This window comes from Vanellus vanellus (assembly GCF_965231255.1).
Source record: "Vanellus vanellus genome assembly, chromosome: 24".
NCBI classification, from domain to species: domain Eukaryota; kingdom Metazoa; phylum Chordata; class Aves; order Charadriiformes; family Charadriidae; genus Vanellus; species Vanellus vanellus.
Window position 1 is genome coordinate 5,954,560 of NC_138929.1, and position 14,955 is coordinate 5,969,514.

The 14,955-nt window shown below is 67.3% G+C and overlaps 1 protein-coding gene across 1 annotated transcript; it reads right to left on the reverse strand.

The window, feature by feature from the left end:
• Positions 1–4,082: 4,082 nt before the first annotated feature.
• Positions 4,083–14,081, reverse strand: ADAM11 (ADAM metallopeptidase domain 11; the record flags this gene model as incomplete). The annotated part of the gene is made up of 26 exons (XM_082495173.1): positions 4,083–4,268; positions 4,803–4,893; positions 5,171–5,285; positions 5,362–5,530; positions 5,614–5,733; positions 5,810–5,909; positions 5,998–6,061; positions 6,572–6,622; positions 6,706–6,786; positions 6,902–6,994; positions 7,089–7,160; positions 7,481–7,580; positions 7,747–7,798; positions 7,909–7,999; positions 8,084–8,168; positions 8,245–8,411; positions 9,144–9,215; positions 9,308–9,382; positions 9,740–9,798; positions 9,901–9,949; positions 10,108–10,174; positions 10,266–10,351; positions 10,923–10,989; positions 11,228–11,304; positions 12,730–12,920; positions 14,024–14,081. The coding sequence occupies 26 exons, from the start codon at positions 14,079–14,081 to the stop codon at positions 4,223–4,225; spliced, it is 2,298 nt and encodes a 765-aa protein (XP_082351299.1). The 3' UTR covers positions 4,083–4,222.
• Positions 14,082–14,955: the final 874 nt, after the last annotated feature.

Sequence of the window (14,955 nt, forward strand, 5' to 3'; positions counted from 1 at the left end):
GTATAAAGATGTCTCCGCTGCGATGGGCTTACTGCATCGTGGGGAGGAATGGCGTCGTTTGCTCCAAGCCTGGCCCTGGCAGGGGAGGACACTGCGGCTGAGAAGGCAGCAAGGGTGGGGGATGGCTCCTGGTGCAGACACCCCCCGGCTCAGCTGAGTGCTCACCCTGCGCTCCTTGCTGTGGCTGGAGGCTCCTCCAACATCTTCCCCACCCCGCGCCATCTCCTGCGAGGCTGTAGCTGCGGGGGACAGAGTGAGCAGATGATGGTGATTGCTTTAATAAGATGAACTTGACCCCTCTTGAAACCAGGAGAGAGGACTCCGCCTGGGGTTGGGTCTCCCCCCAAGGGAGGCAGCACCCCAAGGAGCACCCTGGAAGCACCCTGAGGTGCTCCTAGGCACCCCCCACCACCACAAGTGGACCAGAGCTGGCAGCCCGTGTCCTCACCCACCCCAGCACCCCGGATCCTGTGTGTGGGCCCCACTGCTCACCACAAGGTGCTGAATATGGGTGTGTGTTTATACCACGCTGCACAGGGGGACCCCAGAGCGGGTCCCTCTGGGGCTCTGCAGGGTGGGGGGCACCTCCAGCCCTGCCGGTCGGGAGCTTGGCCCATTCTGGGGTGGGTTGTTGCAATGTTCATCATCCTGCATCCCACCCCTCATCCCTGGCTGGCAGAGAAGTGGTTTCCCAGGAGAACTGACCCTCCGCAGGCAGGGGATGCAGGGCCTCCCCCACCGTGGCCAGGGCCAAGGGGGATGGCAGCAGTGCTCCTGTGGTGTCCCCCATCTGCCCCTGATTTTACCATCAAAGGACCCTGAACTGGGTGGATGTGCTGCAGCCCCCTGCCCAGCCTGTGCCTTTGTCCTCAGTCTCTGTCCTCCCAGCTCGGGACTGGGGGCTGCAGGGGTACATGTGGCCCTGGAGCAATCTCGGAGATGTCAGAGCATCTCCTGCGCCGTCCAGTCCAGGCGTGCATGGACTGGACTGGGGGAGCCCTCTCGTGGCCGATGCGCTGAGCAGGAGTCTGGCTGTGCCAAACAGTCCGGCTGTGCCAAACAGTCAGGCTGTACTGGTCAGTCCGACTGTGCTGAGCTTTGCCACACCAGCCCCAGCTGAGCGTCACCTGGACTGGTCCCGTGGGAGGATGCTCCATCCTTGTGGGTCCCTCTGGGAGTTGGAGACCCATCCCCAGGTCCCTGTCTGCCATGTTTTGTTGACCCCACTGCAAAGCCAGGCCAGATCCTGCATGGAGCTAACCCCGCCTGGCGTGTCCCTGGGAGGGGACAGGGACCTGCCCTGTGTCACTGCAATGGGACGGTGAATGTCTCTTGTGTCCCAGAGATGGGCAAGGGACCAGTCCCAGTGTTGGGACAGTGACTGGTGCACATGGTGGGACAGGGATGGGGCCGTGACCTTGTGTTAGGACAGACGCAGGACTGAGCATCTCTGTGGTGGGATGGGGAGCAGCCACATGTCCCCACGGTGGGGCAGGGTCCCCAGCCAAGCAAAAGTCGGAGGGAGGGACGTCAGTGGCACTTGCCACATGCTATCATCTCTGTACGATGGGAGCCCTGACTCAAACATGAAGGTTGGGATGGTCCCAACCCTTGGGGACAGGCCAGGGTGGAGTGTGGGACATGGGGAGGACATGAGTGGGATGAGGTGGAGGGGACCGGGGACCAGAGCATCCTCAGTGGTGAAATTTGCACTGTACTTCCCGCCCCCAGCGCCGGTGAAAAGCAGAACCCCCTTCGTTTTCCAAATCTTTATTGTAAATAAATTCTGCGACATTGCAGGAGCCTTCCCGAGGGCCGGAGCTGAGCAAGGAGCACGCGGCGTCTCCGGCTGCAGCATCTCCGGCAGTGGTGACAGCGGCTCCCCAGCGCGTGCAAAGCAGGAGCGCGAGATGAGGCGCAGGCGTTCGGGGGCGGCCCAATTTCCCCCCCACCCCCGCCACGGCCTGGGGCCCCATCCCGGCTGCAGGCGGTAGCGCAGAGCGAGGCGGTGCGGGATGGCAGTGCGGCTGGCGGTGAGTTGGCGGGGCGAGGGGTTTGCCACCGCCCCCGTGTGCTTGTGTGTCCCCCCCATCGCCGCATATCAGGACGGGGCCCTTCGGCTCAGCCTGCCGGGGGGGGTCTGGGGGCAGTGTGTTTTGCTCTCTTGGCTCTGGAAGCACTGGGTGCACCCCCCATCCCGGCCGCGGGCCCTCCCTGGCGCATCCACAGCAGCACCGCTTGACCTTACAGCGTTAAAATCATTAAGAAAAAAACCCAATATTTATATATATATATATTAATGTCCCCAGACCCAGTGACAATGGTGGCTTCTTGCTCTGAAACAGGGGTGTCCCCTTGCCATGGGGATCACTATGGCCGTGACAGCTGTGGGGACATTGTGGTGACAGTGATAGAGATGGGGGGCATTGGTCCAGACCCCCACTCCTCTGTGCCCATGGCGACCCCAGGTCCCCATGTTCCCCAGTCCATCACATGAAGAGCCACCACCGAAGCCAAGCCTGGGGACATCCAGCCATGCCCTGTCCTGCTGTCACCTCCTAACACCCTGGCACGGTGATGCCCTGTCCCCTCTCTGGTGCCACCACAGCCAAGGCACCCATGGGTGTGGCAGGCGCCCAGCTGGGCTGTCACACCGTGCTGGGGTCCACCACATGCCTTGGCCATGGCTGTGCTTGGGGACACCTTTGGTCACCATTTGCCTCCATGGCAAAGGGGCCTGGTGGCAGGCAGGGACGCTGGCTGAGGGAGGACACAGAGGGGACACCCCCACACCCCTATGGGTGTCATCCCCTGTTGTCCCTCCACTGAGTGTCCCTGGGTGTCCCCCCCACTCCGATGTTGAGTGTCACCAGTGGTTGAAGGGACCAGTGTGGGCCCCTGGTGCTCCGTGGTGCTGTGGGTTGAGTGGCCCTATGGAGCCACCCCATGCAGGGTGACATGTGGCACGGGGATGGGGTGACACATCCCACCAGCCTGCCATGGAGATGGGGGGGGGGGCAGACACCCAGCGGGTGCTGTGCCCCAGCCTGCTGGTGGTACAGGTGCCACCAGCCTGCCATGGGGCTGGGGTGACATGTGCCACCCACCAAGCAGCCCCATGTGCCACCAGCCTGGGGCTCACCCTGTCCCCCCCCAGCCCGCCAGGGTGGGCTCTGCTGTCGCCTGCCGACCCCCCCCCCCTCCCCCACCCAGCCCCAGTGCTACCAGTTTTGGGGGTCACTTGCCTGAGCTGGGGAAGGGGCGGGGGGGCAGACCCTGCCCCAGAGAGAGATGTCCCCTCACTGCTGGGGACGTGGGGGTCCTGTGGCTGGGTGGGTGCAGCCGTGACATTTGGGGGGGCATACCCCACATGGAGGGGCTGCTGAGCCACTTTGAGGCGGGGGGAGGGCACATCTGGGGGGTGCAGACCTGGCTGCCATGGTCCCTATCCCAGACCTGACATCTGTAGCGGGGGGGACCTGACTCCCAGGCCCTGCACTTTGCTGACCTAGTACTGGTGTATACTGGCCTGGTACTGGGGTATACTGGCCTTGTCCTGGGGTACACTGTCCTGCCATTTGGGGGACCCAGGCCACAAAGCTGGAAGATGCTGATGGGGGGGCAGAAGGGGGGTGAGGGGGGTGGGGAAATGTGGGATTTGGGGGGTGTCCCCGCTCACCCCCGCAGGTACATTCATCCCAGTGCCGGGAGTGCCGCCAGCCCCGGGGGGGGCCAGGGGGGCCGTACATTCTTGGCAGCACGGTGGGGGTTGGGGGGTGGTGGTGGTGGTCCCGGGTGTCCCCCCCCCGCTCTCCTCCTCGGCCGGACTCTTGGCAGCGGCGGCGCCCCGTTTAATTGCTGTTAATGAGGCGCTGGGAGAGGGGGGGGGGGCGCGGGGCAAAGCAGCCCCACTCAGGCCCCCCCAGACCTGCAACATAGAAGTGGGGTGTGTTTAGTGTGGGGCTGTGACACGATGGGGGGGGGACACATGGGGGGGGACACTGAGCTGAAAAGAGCCAGCACCGGGGGGGCTGCTGCCAGGCCCCCCCGCTAACCGCCGTCTCTTTTCAGCTTTGGGGGGCACAGAGATGGAGACAGCACGGCCGGACACACAGCGACACGGACAGACGGGCCCGGCCCGGGGGGGCTCCCACGCCGTCAGGCTGCTGGACGGTGACGGTGACAGTGACGGTGACGAGGAGGAGATGATGGGGGGGGACGGTTACACTCCCTGCTGCGCCGGGTCGTACCTTCCTCGGCGAATGTTCCTTAGGGGGCGGCGAGGGGGAGAGGAGAGGAGCGTTAGTGCCACCCCTGTGTCCCCGCTGTCCCCCCCTCAGTGTCCCTGCTCCCACAGGCAGCAGATGTATCCCAGTGCCAGGCAGGAGCACACACACACGAGGGCCACCAATGCAGACACCACCCCCTCCCCCGGCACCCCATGCGTGGGGACAGACACGGCCAGGACGGAGCAGGGGGTTGGGGTGACAGTGAACCCCCAATGACACATGCAGGCAGGGCAGGCAGGGACAGGGGACCAGGCAGGGACAGGGGACCCAGCTGGGACAAGGGACCAGGCAGGGACAGGGGGACAAGGCAGGGACAAGGCATCTCCAGCCCCCAGGGGACCACACCGCAGGTGATGCCCAAGCTGGGGGGCATGACTGGTGGTGTCCCTATCCAGGGGTGCCCGGGGTGTCCCCAGGAGGGCAGGGACCTGGCCCTGGCGTGGTGATAGTGCGCAGGGGGGACGTAGCCAGTGCCAGCAGCAGAAGGGGATGAGCCATGCGATGGCTGCTTACTTAAATCCCCATCCTGTCCCCCCTAGGACGATGGCGGCCACCAGCACGGCCCCCGCGATGGAGCCGATAATGATATTGGTGCCACTGGGACCTGTGACAGAGGGGACAGGGAGGAGGGGACAGGGACACACGTCAGTGGGGGGGACAACAGGGACACGGCCCCAGGGCAGCCCCAGTACTGTGGGGACCTTGGGGGGGGACACAAGACCCAGCTGTGCCCAGCAGAGCCGTGGCACTGGGTGGTGGACAGGGACATCGGACCCCCTGGGAATGGCTGGGGACAAAGTGGGACACCCCAACCCATGGGGACTGGGGACAGCAGGGACACGGGGAGCCCGTTCTGTCCCCCCTCTGTGGGGCGCACGGACCCTTGTATCGCTCCGTCTCCCCCGTCGGCTTCGGTTCGGGGATGGGGTCGTAGACGCTGCAGTCCTTCCCCGTCCACTCAGCCCGGCAGATGCACTTGCCCTCATTGCTGCAAACCTGCGAGGGGACAGTGTCACCCCCCCCACTGCCGTGACACCCTCCCGGGCCCCCTTGTCCCCTGTGTGTCCCTCACCCCGTGGTCGAAGCAGATCTTCCCGTCCCAGCTGCCGGGGCAGGAGCTGAAGTTAAAGGCGGTGGCTGGAAGGCATTTGCGGTCGAGACACAGCATGCCGGGCCCGCAGGGCGTCCCGTCCTCCACGTAGCTCAGGTCCGAGCCGTCCACCAGCTGCACGTGGCCTCCCCTGTGCCAGGATGGCGAGAGTGGGTGACACTGGGTTCCCTGCCGTGACACGGACGTCCTCGTCCCCGTGGCGGTGGCACCCACCTGCAGTCCACGTAGCGGTTTTGGTGGAAGAAGGTGGTAGCGGCGATCTCGCCACTGAGCTCACCCAGCCGGGGCGCGCCCGAGATGTTGGCGCAGAGGAGGAAGCCACAGAGGACATCCCTGCAAAGCACCGGTGGCATCGCCGGGGTGGGCGGGTGGCACCCGGGAGGGGACATGAGGGACAGGGCTCACTCACTGCTTGTTGCACTGCAGCCAGCCTAGGCCCTCGCGCCCGCAGTTGCCCCTCTCGGTCCCCTCCACGTTGAGCTTCTCGTAGCAGAAACGCTCGGCCGAGCCTGGGAGAAAACAGGTGTCACCCACTTGTCACCTCCTGTCCTGTCCCCGCCCCCGCCTCAGCAAAGCCACCCCGGGGCCGACACTTACCGCGGCCCCACAGCGTGTTGCACTGCCGGTCTCTGGTTTTGCAGCGCCCGCCGTAGCATCGTCCCTGGGGAGCAGGAGCGGGGTCACGGGGATGGGGAGGGGCTTGCACGTGCGTCTGCGCGGCCACCAAGGTGGTGCAAGGATGATGCCCCCCACCATGCCCGTGCTCGGCTCCGGGACCACCGTGTGGTCTGGGGAGCCACCTGTGTGCACAGCCAGGGGACAGTGTCTGGGGCACAGGGCCCCACAAACATGCGCGCATGGACGAGGGGAGTCTTGCACGGCCCATCGCCGCTGGGAAAATCTGTGGGATCCATGTGCACAGGGACCACAGCCCCGGCAATGCACAGCGCAGGCACGACGAACGGGTGCACCGGGAGCGCTCACACAGCCCGGGGACCCGGCCACTGTGGGAGACAGCTCAGCCCAAACCCACACACACGTGTGTGGTGGTGTGTGTGTGTGGCTCAGCCATGGCTGCGGCGCGCAGCGTGCACAAGCACCAGGATGCTGGAGCCCACAGGGACATGCTGGAGCCCCACAGCTCTGTCCCGCTACACCAGGATGGACTCACCTGCTCGTTTTCGCAGAAGTAGCCATCCAGCTTGTGGAGGTTGGGGGGACACTGAGGGGGACACAGAAGAGAATGGGTGATGCCACATGGCCGCGCAACGTGTCCCCTCCAGGTCCCCCCCCAGCCTGGCTCACCTGGCTGGAGTCCCCGGTGCAGCTCTCGGGGATGTCGCACTCATTCACGGCCTCCCGGCAGGACACGCCGCGCGGCTCGTACTGCACCGGGGGGATGAAGCCACCACGTCAAGACCTCCGCGGCAGAGGAACTGCAGCGGCTCACCGGATCCGGCCACGCGGGACGCCGCATCCAGCCCCCACCCCGGCGCCGCACCTTGCAGCCTTTGCAGCAGAGCCCGTCGCTGCACATGGCGTCGTGGGTCAGCGTGCACTTCTTGCAGCAGTTGCCCCCGCTCTTTGCGCACTCCTGCCAGGACAGCGGGCAGCACGGCCCGTCAGCCACCTGGCAACGCCAGCATTTCCGGCACGGCTGCGGCACGCAGAGCCCGGTCCCCACTCACCGCCAGCGAGCCGCAGTCACACTCCTCTCCTGCCTCCACGAAGCCGTTGCCGCACTCCGGAGGGTCCAGGAGCTGCCGGGAGGGAGGGGAGGGGGGAGCAAGAGATGCCGGGGGGGGTCCCCAAGCTGGGTGCTGCCACAAGCCCCCCAAAAAGGGCATCATGTCCCCAGGGGATGGCAGGACCCCCCCAAACCACTTGCTTTTTGCCGTCAGGTTCTGGCTCTGTCCCCTCACTGGGGACACCGGGTTTGGTGCCAGCGCTGTTACCTTGGAGGTGGCAGAGGCTGGGGGACAGCGTGAGTCCTAAGGGACCCTGGTAGCTGCCCCCAGGGCATCGCTCCCCTCCTGCGACGGCCGCCCCAGGGTCGGGGGGGTGATGGGGGGGCTGTTACCTTGAGGGGTTTGTTGAAGAGGCAGCTGCCACCGCCGTCCTGCAGGAACTGGTTGTACTCATCGATGCTGCAGCGGGAGAACTTCCGCGGGAGGTAGTACCTGCGAGGCGGGGGACACCGTCACTCCCCCTGCACCACCCAGGTGGCATCACCGGGCACGGCTGGTCACCCAAAACGGGGCAGCGCCCTCAGCGATGCCTCTGCTGGGAGAGGTGACACGGGGCACATGGGGGACGGTGGCAGTGCCACCCCGAGCGGGCACCCACCCTGTATCCTCCATGATACAGCCCAGCCATGAGTCCGGACAGCGGCAGTCCCCTGGGGGGAAGGGAGACAGGCTGGGGGTGCTGGCTGTCCTGCCGCCAGCTTGGTGGCACCGCGGTGTCCCTGCACTGTCCCCATCCCGCTCCCAGGGGGGTGGCAGGTACCTGCGGCCGCACGGTGCTTGTTCCACATCATGCCCACGTTCTGCCCCAGTGTCTGCGCCAGCGTCACCGCCATGGCTGCCACGTTGCCATACTGTGCAGGAGGGACGGGGGAGTCACCGGAGGGAACTCCCCCATCCCCAGAGCGCTCTCATGGGGGGGGTCTCGCCTCACCCACCTCGTTGACGCCCCCGGCGCGGGCGGGCGAACAGATGCCCCCCACAAAGGCGGTGCCACTGCGGCTGCTCTGAAACGTCCGACCCCTGTGAGGAAGAGGATGGTGGGGATGGGGGACGGCGGCTCCTGGCCCAGGGGAGGTGACACGGTCGCGCTGCTCACGAGAAGAGGTGGACGGTGTCGCTGTGCTCCGCTGGCCCCTCGTGCCGGTACTTCACAAACTCATTCAGGGTCTCCAAGGAGTCTTCTCCCATCCGGATCCGGTCCTCCGAGGCCCACGTCTCCATGGCCACCAGCACGATGCGGGTGTTGAGCTGCTCCTTGTAGATCTGCAGGGGCAAGGGGACGGCACTGGAGACAAATACCCCACTCCCCCACCCCCAGGGACAAACCCACCAGGCACGGGGGGCAAAACCCCCAGGAACAAACATACCAGGTGCTGGGGACAATCTCCACAGGGACAAACCCTCCAGATACTGGGGACAACCCTGTGGGTCAAACCCCCAGTGGGACCAAAGCCCCAGGGGACAAACCCACCAGAAACTGGTGACAAACCCCTTCAGGGACAAGCCCACCAGGGACCAACTCCCTGGAGACAAACCCACCAGTGCTGTGGACAGTCCCCCAGGGGACAAACCCACCAGGTGCCAGGAACAAACCCCCTGGGGACAAACCCACCAGGTACAAACCCACCAGGTGCTGGGGACAAACTCCCAGTGGGAAAAGTCCACCAGGTGATGGGGACAACCTCCCTCAGGGACAACCCCATCAACCACTGGGGGACAAACTCCACAAGGACAAACCCACCAGCTGCCAGTGACAAACCCCCACAGGACAATCTCCCCAAGGACAAACCCACAAGACCCTGGGGATCAAACCTCCTCCAGGAGAAGGTCCCATCAGGGACAAACCCACCGGGCACTGGGGACATTCCCCACCTCCAGGGACAAGCCCACCGAGGAGAAACACGCTGGGAACAAATACCCTGGGGACAACTCCCCCCCAGGTGCCAGGGACCAATCTCTTGGGGACCAACCCCCCAGGAGCCGACCCTCTCTCACCATGTCGGCCAGGTTGACCACAGACTTGGCGAAGTTGCTGGTGAGAACCACGGACTTGCGGAGCTGCAGGAACTGGGGGGGGCACCAGGGACCGGGTTGGGATGGGGAGGAGGGGTCACTCCACCACCACCACCCCACCGGCCCCGGGACCTCCCGGCGCTTACCAGCTGGTGGTCGTTCACCACCGCCAGCTCGATGTACTTTGTCTCGCTGTGAACCGTGTGCTGGGCTCGGCGTACCTGCCGGCGAGAGCCTATGGCTGAGCCAGCTCTGGCAGGATCTGCCCGCCGAGCCTCAGCGAAGGGGCTTTTTGACCCCTTTCGAGGGATATTTGGGATGCGTGGAGTGGGGCAGCTGCCTGGGTGGGTTCAGGGATGGACCCCCTCCGGCATTGCCAGTGGGTTGCCAGGATGTCCCCGAGCGCGCACGCAGGAGCAGCATCCTGCAAACATGTCCATGCACCAGCCCGGCTGCACCCATGGCAGCGCCGCGCCGTGGGCAAGCGGCCACCCTGGCGAGGCTGAGCCGGCAGCTGGAGACCAACCGGGGTCGAGCATTCTCGTCCCTGCCCCGTGTCCCCCATTGTCCCCGCTAACCTGCCGCCGCCGCCGCAGCTTTGGTAACCCGCCTGCATTCAGCGCAGGGAAGAGGCAGCCTGGAGGGAAGGGACAGAGCTGGCAGGGCACAGGACACGGGGCCGCCGGGGCCACCGTCACCAGTCCCTGGGGACGAGCGCCAACTCCACGTGAAGGCTCACCTGGTCGGGCGCAGCTGGGGACGCGCTGGATGATGTGTGGTCGAAGGCCCTGCCATGGGGAGACAAGTGTCGTGGACATGGCAGCAGGGAGGGGGGACCACCACGTCCCTGTGTCCCCGAGGCTGTCCCCGAGCTGCAGCCAGACCCGTAAGGCTGCGCTGGGGAAACTGAGGCAGGGACATGGCAGGTCCCGGTGCCGCCACTCACCTGCCCGTGCTCGGTGCCCGCCTGGGGCTCGATCAGGTAGGTGGCTCGGCCGTCCGAGAAGACCCCGCTGCAGGGAGAGATGAGGGGTGACAGGCTGCAGAGGGGTGCAGCCCCCACCGAACCCCCTTTCGGCCCGCCCAGCGGCGGGGGGTACTCACCGCAGGCCCTGGCAGCTGGAGAGAGCCGCGAAGGAGCGGGGCTGCCCCCGGACCCGTCCCTGGTAGTAGCAGTGCTCCCCCGCGCCCTGCCAGAGCAGGGAGAGGGGGCTGAGCCGGCCGGACCCTGCCCCCCGGTCCCGTCCTGCCCGGTGCTGCGCGGGCAGCTGCCCCCCATCGCCGCCAGCCCCAGGAGCCGGCACCCCCAGGCTGGCGGCGCTGGGGTTCGCTGCCTGTCACCCTTGGGGCGTGCCTGGCGCCCGCGGCACCCAGGTGGGCACCCACCACAGCACGGCGGTGTGTGCCAAAGCAGCCTGGGGATCGGCCGTCCCGCCAGCACCCGTGGGAGGGAGATCCCCTCCCATCACCCGTGGGGGCAGCACCCCCATGCACGGGCTGGGCGCCCTGGGGGGGGGGTGCAGGGGGACACCCCGAGGCCACTGAGGTGGGGTGGCCACTCCTGGACTTCTCCTGGATTTAGAAATCTGCCACCACGACCCCAGAGCTGGCACGGCGCGGCGTGCTACACACACACGGTACGCACGGCACGGCATCGCCGTGGCATACCGTGGCGTGGCAGGAGTGTGATACGGTGCGGTGTGGCACAGCACGGCGTGGCATGGCATGGTACGGCATGGCATGGCGTGCCACGTAGCTTACCGTGCTGTGGCTGCCGTTGCTGCCCGCGCCGACGTGCCGCTCCACGTAGTGGGAGGCGAGGAGGTGGCTGTGGGAGCAGGAGGGGGTGAGAGGCCGCGGTGGTGGGGAGGAAGAGGAGGAAGAGGAGCTCAGCCCCGGTACCGGAGCCGGGACGGCTCCACACAACCCACCCCCTGTCACCAAGGTCCCCCCGGGCTTCTCCATCCCTTCCCTCCTGCCGGGAGGCAGTGGCAGCCCCACAGAGGGTGTCCCCAGCCCCATGGCGGATGTCCCCAGCCCCACCGGGACCCCCCAGGGCCACTCACTGGTTCAGCCGGAGGTCGAGGGTGAAGGCCGAGCCGAAGGCGCGCACCACGAAGCTCACCCGTGCCAGGTGCAGCCCCTGCAAGAGAGCCGGAGCCGTCAGCCCGCCGCGCCAGCCCCCCTCCCCCCCCCCTCAAAAATTAAAAATTAAAAAATAAAAAAACCCAACCCAAATATGCAGCCTCTAAAGGTGCACTTTCATTCTTGACCCCCAACAATTCAACGTAAAGGAAAATGCTGGGGTCTTGCCCCAAAATCATCACTCCTGCAGTGCCGGGAGGGCACCCGTATCCCACCGCCCACCTCCTCAGGAGCCCAGCTTGGCCGTGGCGATGCCGAGCCGGCGTTTCGCCCGCCCTGTGGCGCCCGTCGCTCCTGACCTAATTCCTGCCGGCGGCAGCGGGAGCCGCACTCTGCGGCGCCTTCCTGAGACCCAGCAAACTCGCCGCATGGGTGAGGGTCCATCACCACCAGCGGGTCCCTCAGGAGCCCCAGGGCTCCGCACCACGATAAACAGTGGCCAGGAAAAGCCAAACCTTTCCCGGGGTGCCCCGTCCCCTCGCTGGGACCACAGGCGCAGCTCAGGATGGTGACAGGGGGACAAGGACCCGCTTCCCACCGCGCAGCACCCCGGGGAGGGGACATCCCTGGCCACGGCCACATCCACCGAGTCAGGCAGGGTGGCCAGCAGAGGCTCACCAGGGCTTTGCTGGTGCCACCACCGGCACCCAACCCCGGATCCCCTGGGATCCGCAGCCGCTCCGTCCCCCCGCAACGTCCCGGATTAACACCTCCCTGAAATCCCACCAGCGCCGGCAGCGGCCCGGCCACCCCCGGCGTTTCCCGGCGTCCGGCGGTTTTACTTAACGCCGGGTTTAAATCACCTTTGTGGCAATTGCAGTTCATTATTTCGCCTTTTATCCGGCGAGGATGGGGGGGATCGATGCGCGCCGGCCTCCGCAGCTGCCACCGCCTCTTTGAAAGCATCAACCCCCCCCCCCCCCCAGTGCCGGATGCGATGTGTGTGCCGGTTCCCCGAAACGCCAGGTAAACCAACCGCCGTCCCCGGGGGTGAAGGTCGCCGACTGGCGCGGATACATCGAGCCCAGGGAGGGAGAAACGGCTGCGGTTTGGGGGTGGGCACCGGGTGGGACACGTGGGGCTGCTCCCACGTGGCCTGGACCCGTCCTCCGCTGCGCCGGAGCCATGAGCCCATTCATCCCGCAGGATCCCTGCCTGCCCGCTCCCATTTCATCCCTCCCGACGCCCGCGCGCGCACCGCCAGCACCCAGATTTAATGGGATTTCGCAGCACACATCGGTGCCCCACCGGGGGGGACGGTGACCGTACGGCCTCCGGGGGGACGAAGGCTGCGGTTCAGGATGACGGTGGCCACACAAGTGGCAGGGTGCGGCCAGGCCAGCGACAGCAGCTGCCCGGGGCCCTGCCCACCCCCCCGGGGACCCCCAAAAGATAGCAGATGGGGGGGGTGCAGTTCACTTACGGGGCCGCCACCTCCTCCTCCTCCTCCAGGCTCATTCCTGACCCTGGTGTCCAGCTGGTGCTTCTGGACTTCTCCTCCCGAGCTCTGCCCCACCAGTCTGCTGGGGTGGGTGATTTGGGAAACGACCCGCCCGTCCTGCCATCCCGCCCGGGGGAGCCTCCGCTGCAGCGAGCCGGCCTGCGCGGCGGGACCTGCGGGCGAGGGGAGCACGTCGTGGTGGCCCAGGGAGGGCTGGGGACACGGGGGGCTGGGGACAAGTAGGGATGGGGATGAGGACATGTTCTGGAGGTGGCCCAAGTGTGGCACTGCATCCCAATGGGGACACTCATGTCCCAGATGGAATGCCCGGGGGACGTGGAGGGTGGGTATGAGGACATGTCCTGGGGTGGACAGTTGGGGGACATGGGGGGGGGACGGGACACACCCAGGTATGGCGGTGTGTCCAGGAGGGGACACTCAGGAAGCACAGGCTGGGGGGTACCCAGGGGACGTGGGGGACCAGTATGGGTACACATCTGGGAGGAGAAGCTCAGGGGGCCTCAGATGCAGTGTCCCTGGAGGGGACACCCAGGGGACATGGGTGGCTGGTAAAGCGACACATCCCGGAGGGGGCACCCGGGAACGCCATTACACCTGGAGGGGGGGGGTGTCTGGGCACAGCAGCACATCCTGGAGGGGACATCCAGGGAACAGGGGGGGCGGGATGGGGACATACCCCAAAGGGACATGGAGGGCCTCTATGGGAGCACCCCCCAGGGGGACACCGAGAGGACAGGGGGGGTTGGTGCGGGGACACCCAGGGGACACCAGAGGGCTGCTGTGGGGACAGATCCCACGGGGACATGGAGGGCCGCGATAGGGACGTCTCCTGGGGGGACACCCAGGGGACAGCGCAGCTGCTACGGGGACACCTCCCGGAGGGGACACCCAGGGGACACGGGGGGGGGGGCGCTATGGGGGACACCACCCGAGAGGACACAGAGCGCTGCGGCGGGGCCACCTCCCGCGGGGACCACCGGGGGGACGGGGCTGCGGGGACGGGGCCACCCCCGGCGGGAGGTGGGGGGGGGGGACGGGGGGGACAAGTGCGGGGCCGGGCGGGTGCGGGGCGGTGGGGGGGGGGGGGGGGGGCAATCGGGCCCGGCCCCTCCCGGGGCGCTGCGGGGCGGCGCTGCGGAAAAATGTGTCGATGCAGCGAAAAAGCCGCAGCGGCGGCGGCGACGGGGAACGGGGAGCGGAGCGGTGCCGGGAGCGGGAGCGATGCGGGGAGCGGGGAGCGGGGAGCGGGACCTACCTGCCCGCGGGGCGAGCGAGAGCAGCGCGGCCAGTAGCCACCCCCGCAGCGGGCTCATGGCTCCCTCATAATCCGAGCGCGGCCGCGCCGGGCCCGCCGAGCCGGGGACCGTCCTGCCCGTCCCGCCCGTCCCTCCGCCCCGGGCCCGGCGGGGGGGGTGGTGGAGGGGGGGGGGGGGGGGGGGGGAGCGGCCGCCGGGCCGGGAGCGCCGCCCCCGCCCCCTGCACGCGCGCACGGCACCGGGCACGCCGCGCCCCCCCCCCCCTCCTCACCGCCGCCGCCACCACCACCGGCACCGGCAGCGCCCGCCCCGCCCCGGCCCTCCCCCCCCCCCCCCCCCCCTCCGGTACGGCACATCCCCCCCCGCGGCTGCCGCAGCGCCGTTGGCACCTCCGCGGCACTGCAGCACCGGGACCCCCACTCGGTATCACCCGCGCTCCCCCCGCCCCGGTACCGGAGCCCTCCCCCACCGCCAGTACCACATCCCGAGCCCCGACCGGAGCCCCAACAGCCCCCGCCGGGCTGCCCTGCCGGTACCGGAGCCCCCCACCCAGTATTCAGCCCCCCTACTCCCCCCCAGCGGGGACTGGAGTGGCCCAACCAGTACCAGCCCCCCCCGAGCCGGTACAGACCCCCGAGTCGGTACAGACCCCCCCCCCCAGTCCACCAGTACCGTCCCCCCCAGCAGTACTGGACCACCCCAACCAGTACCAGCCCCCCCCAGCCAGTGTGGGACCCCCACTCACCAGTACCGGCTCTCCCAATCAGTACTAACACCCACCCACCCCCACCCCCACCCCCACCCCCAACCAGCACTGCTCCCCCCCAGCCAGTACAGGATGTCCCCACACCAGTACTGCCCCGCCCCCAGCCAGTACCAGACCCTCAGCTGGGACTGGAGTGGCCCAGCCAGTAATAGACCTCTCCAGCCA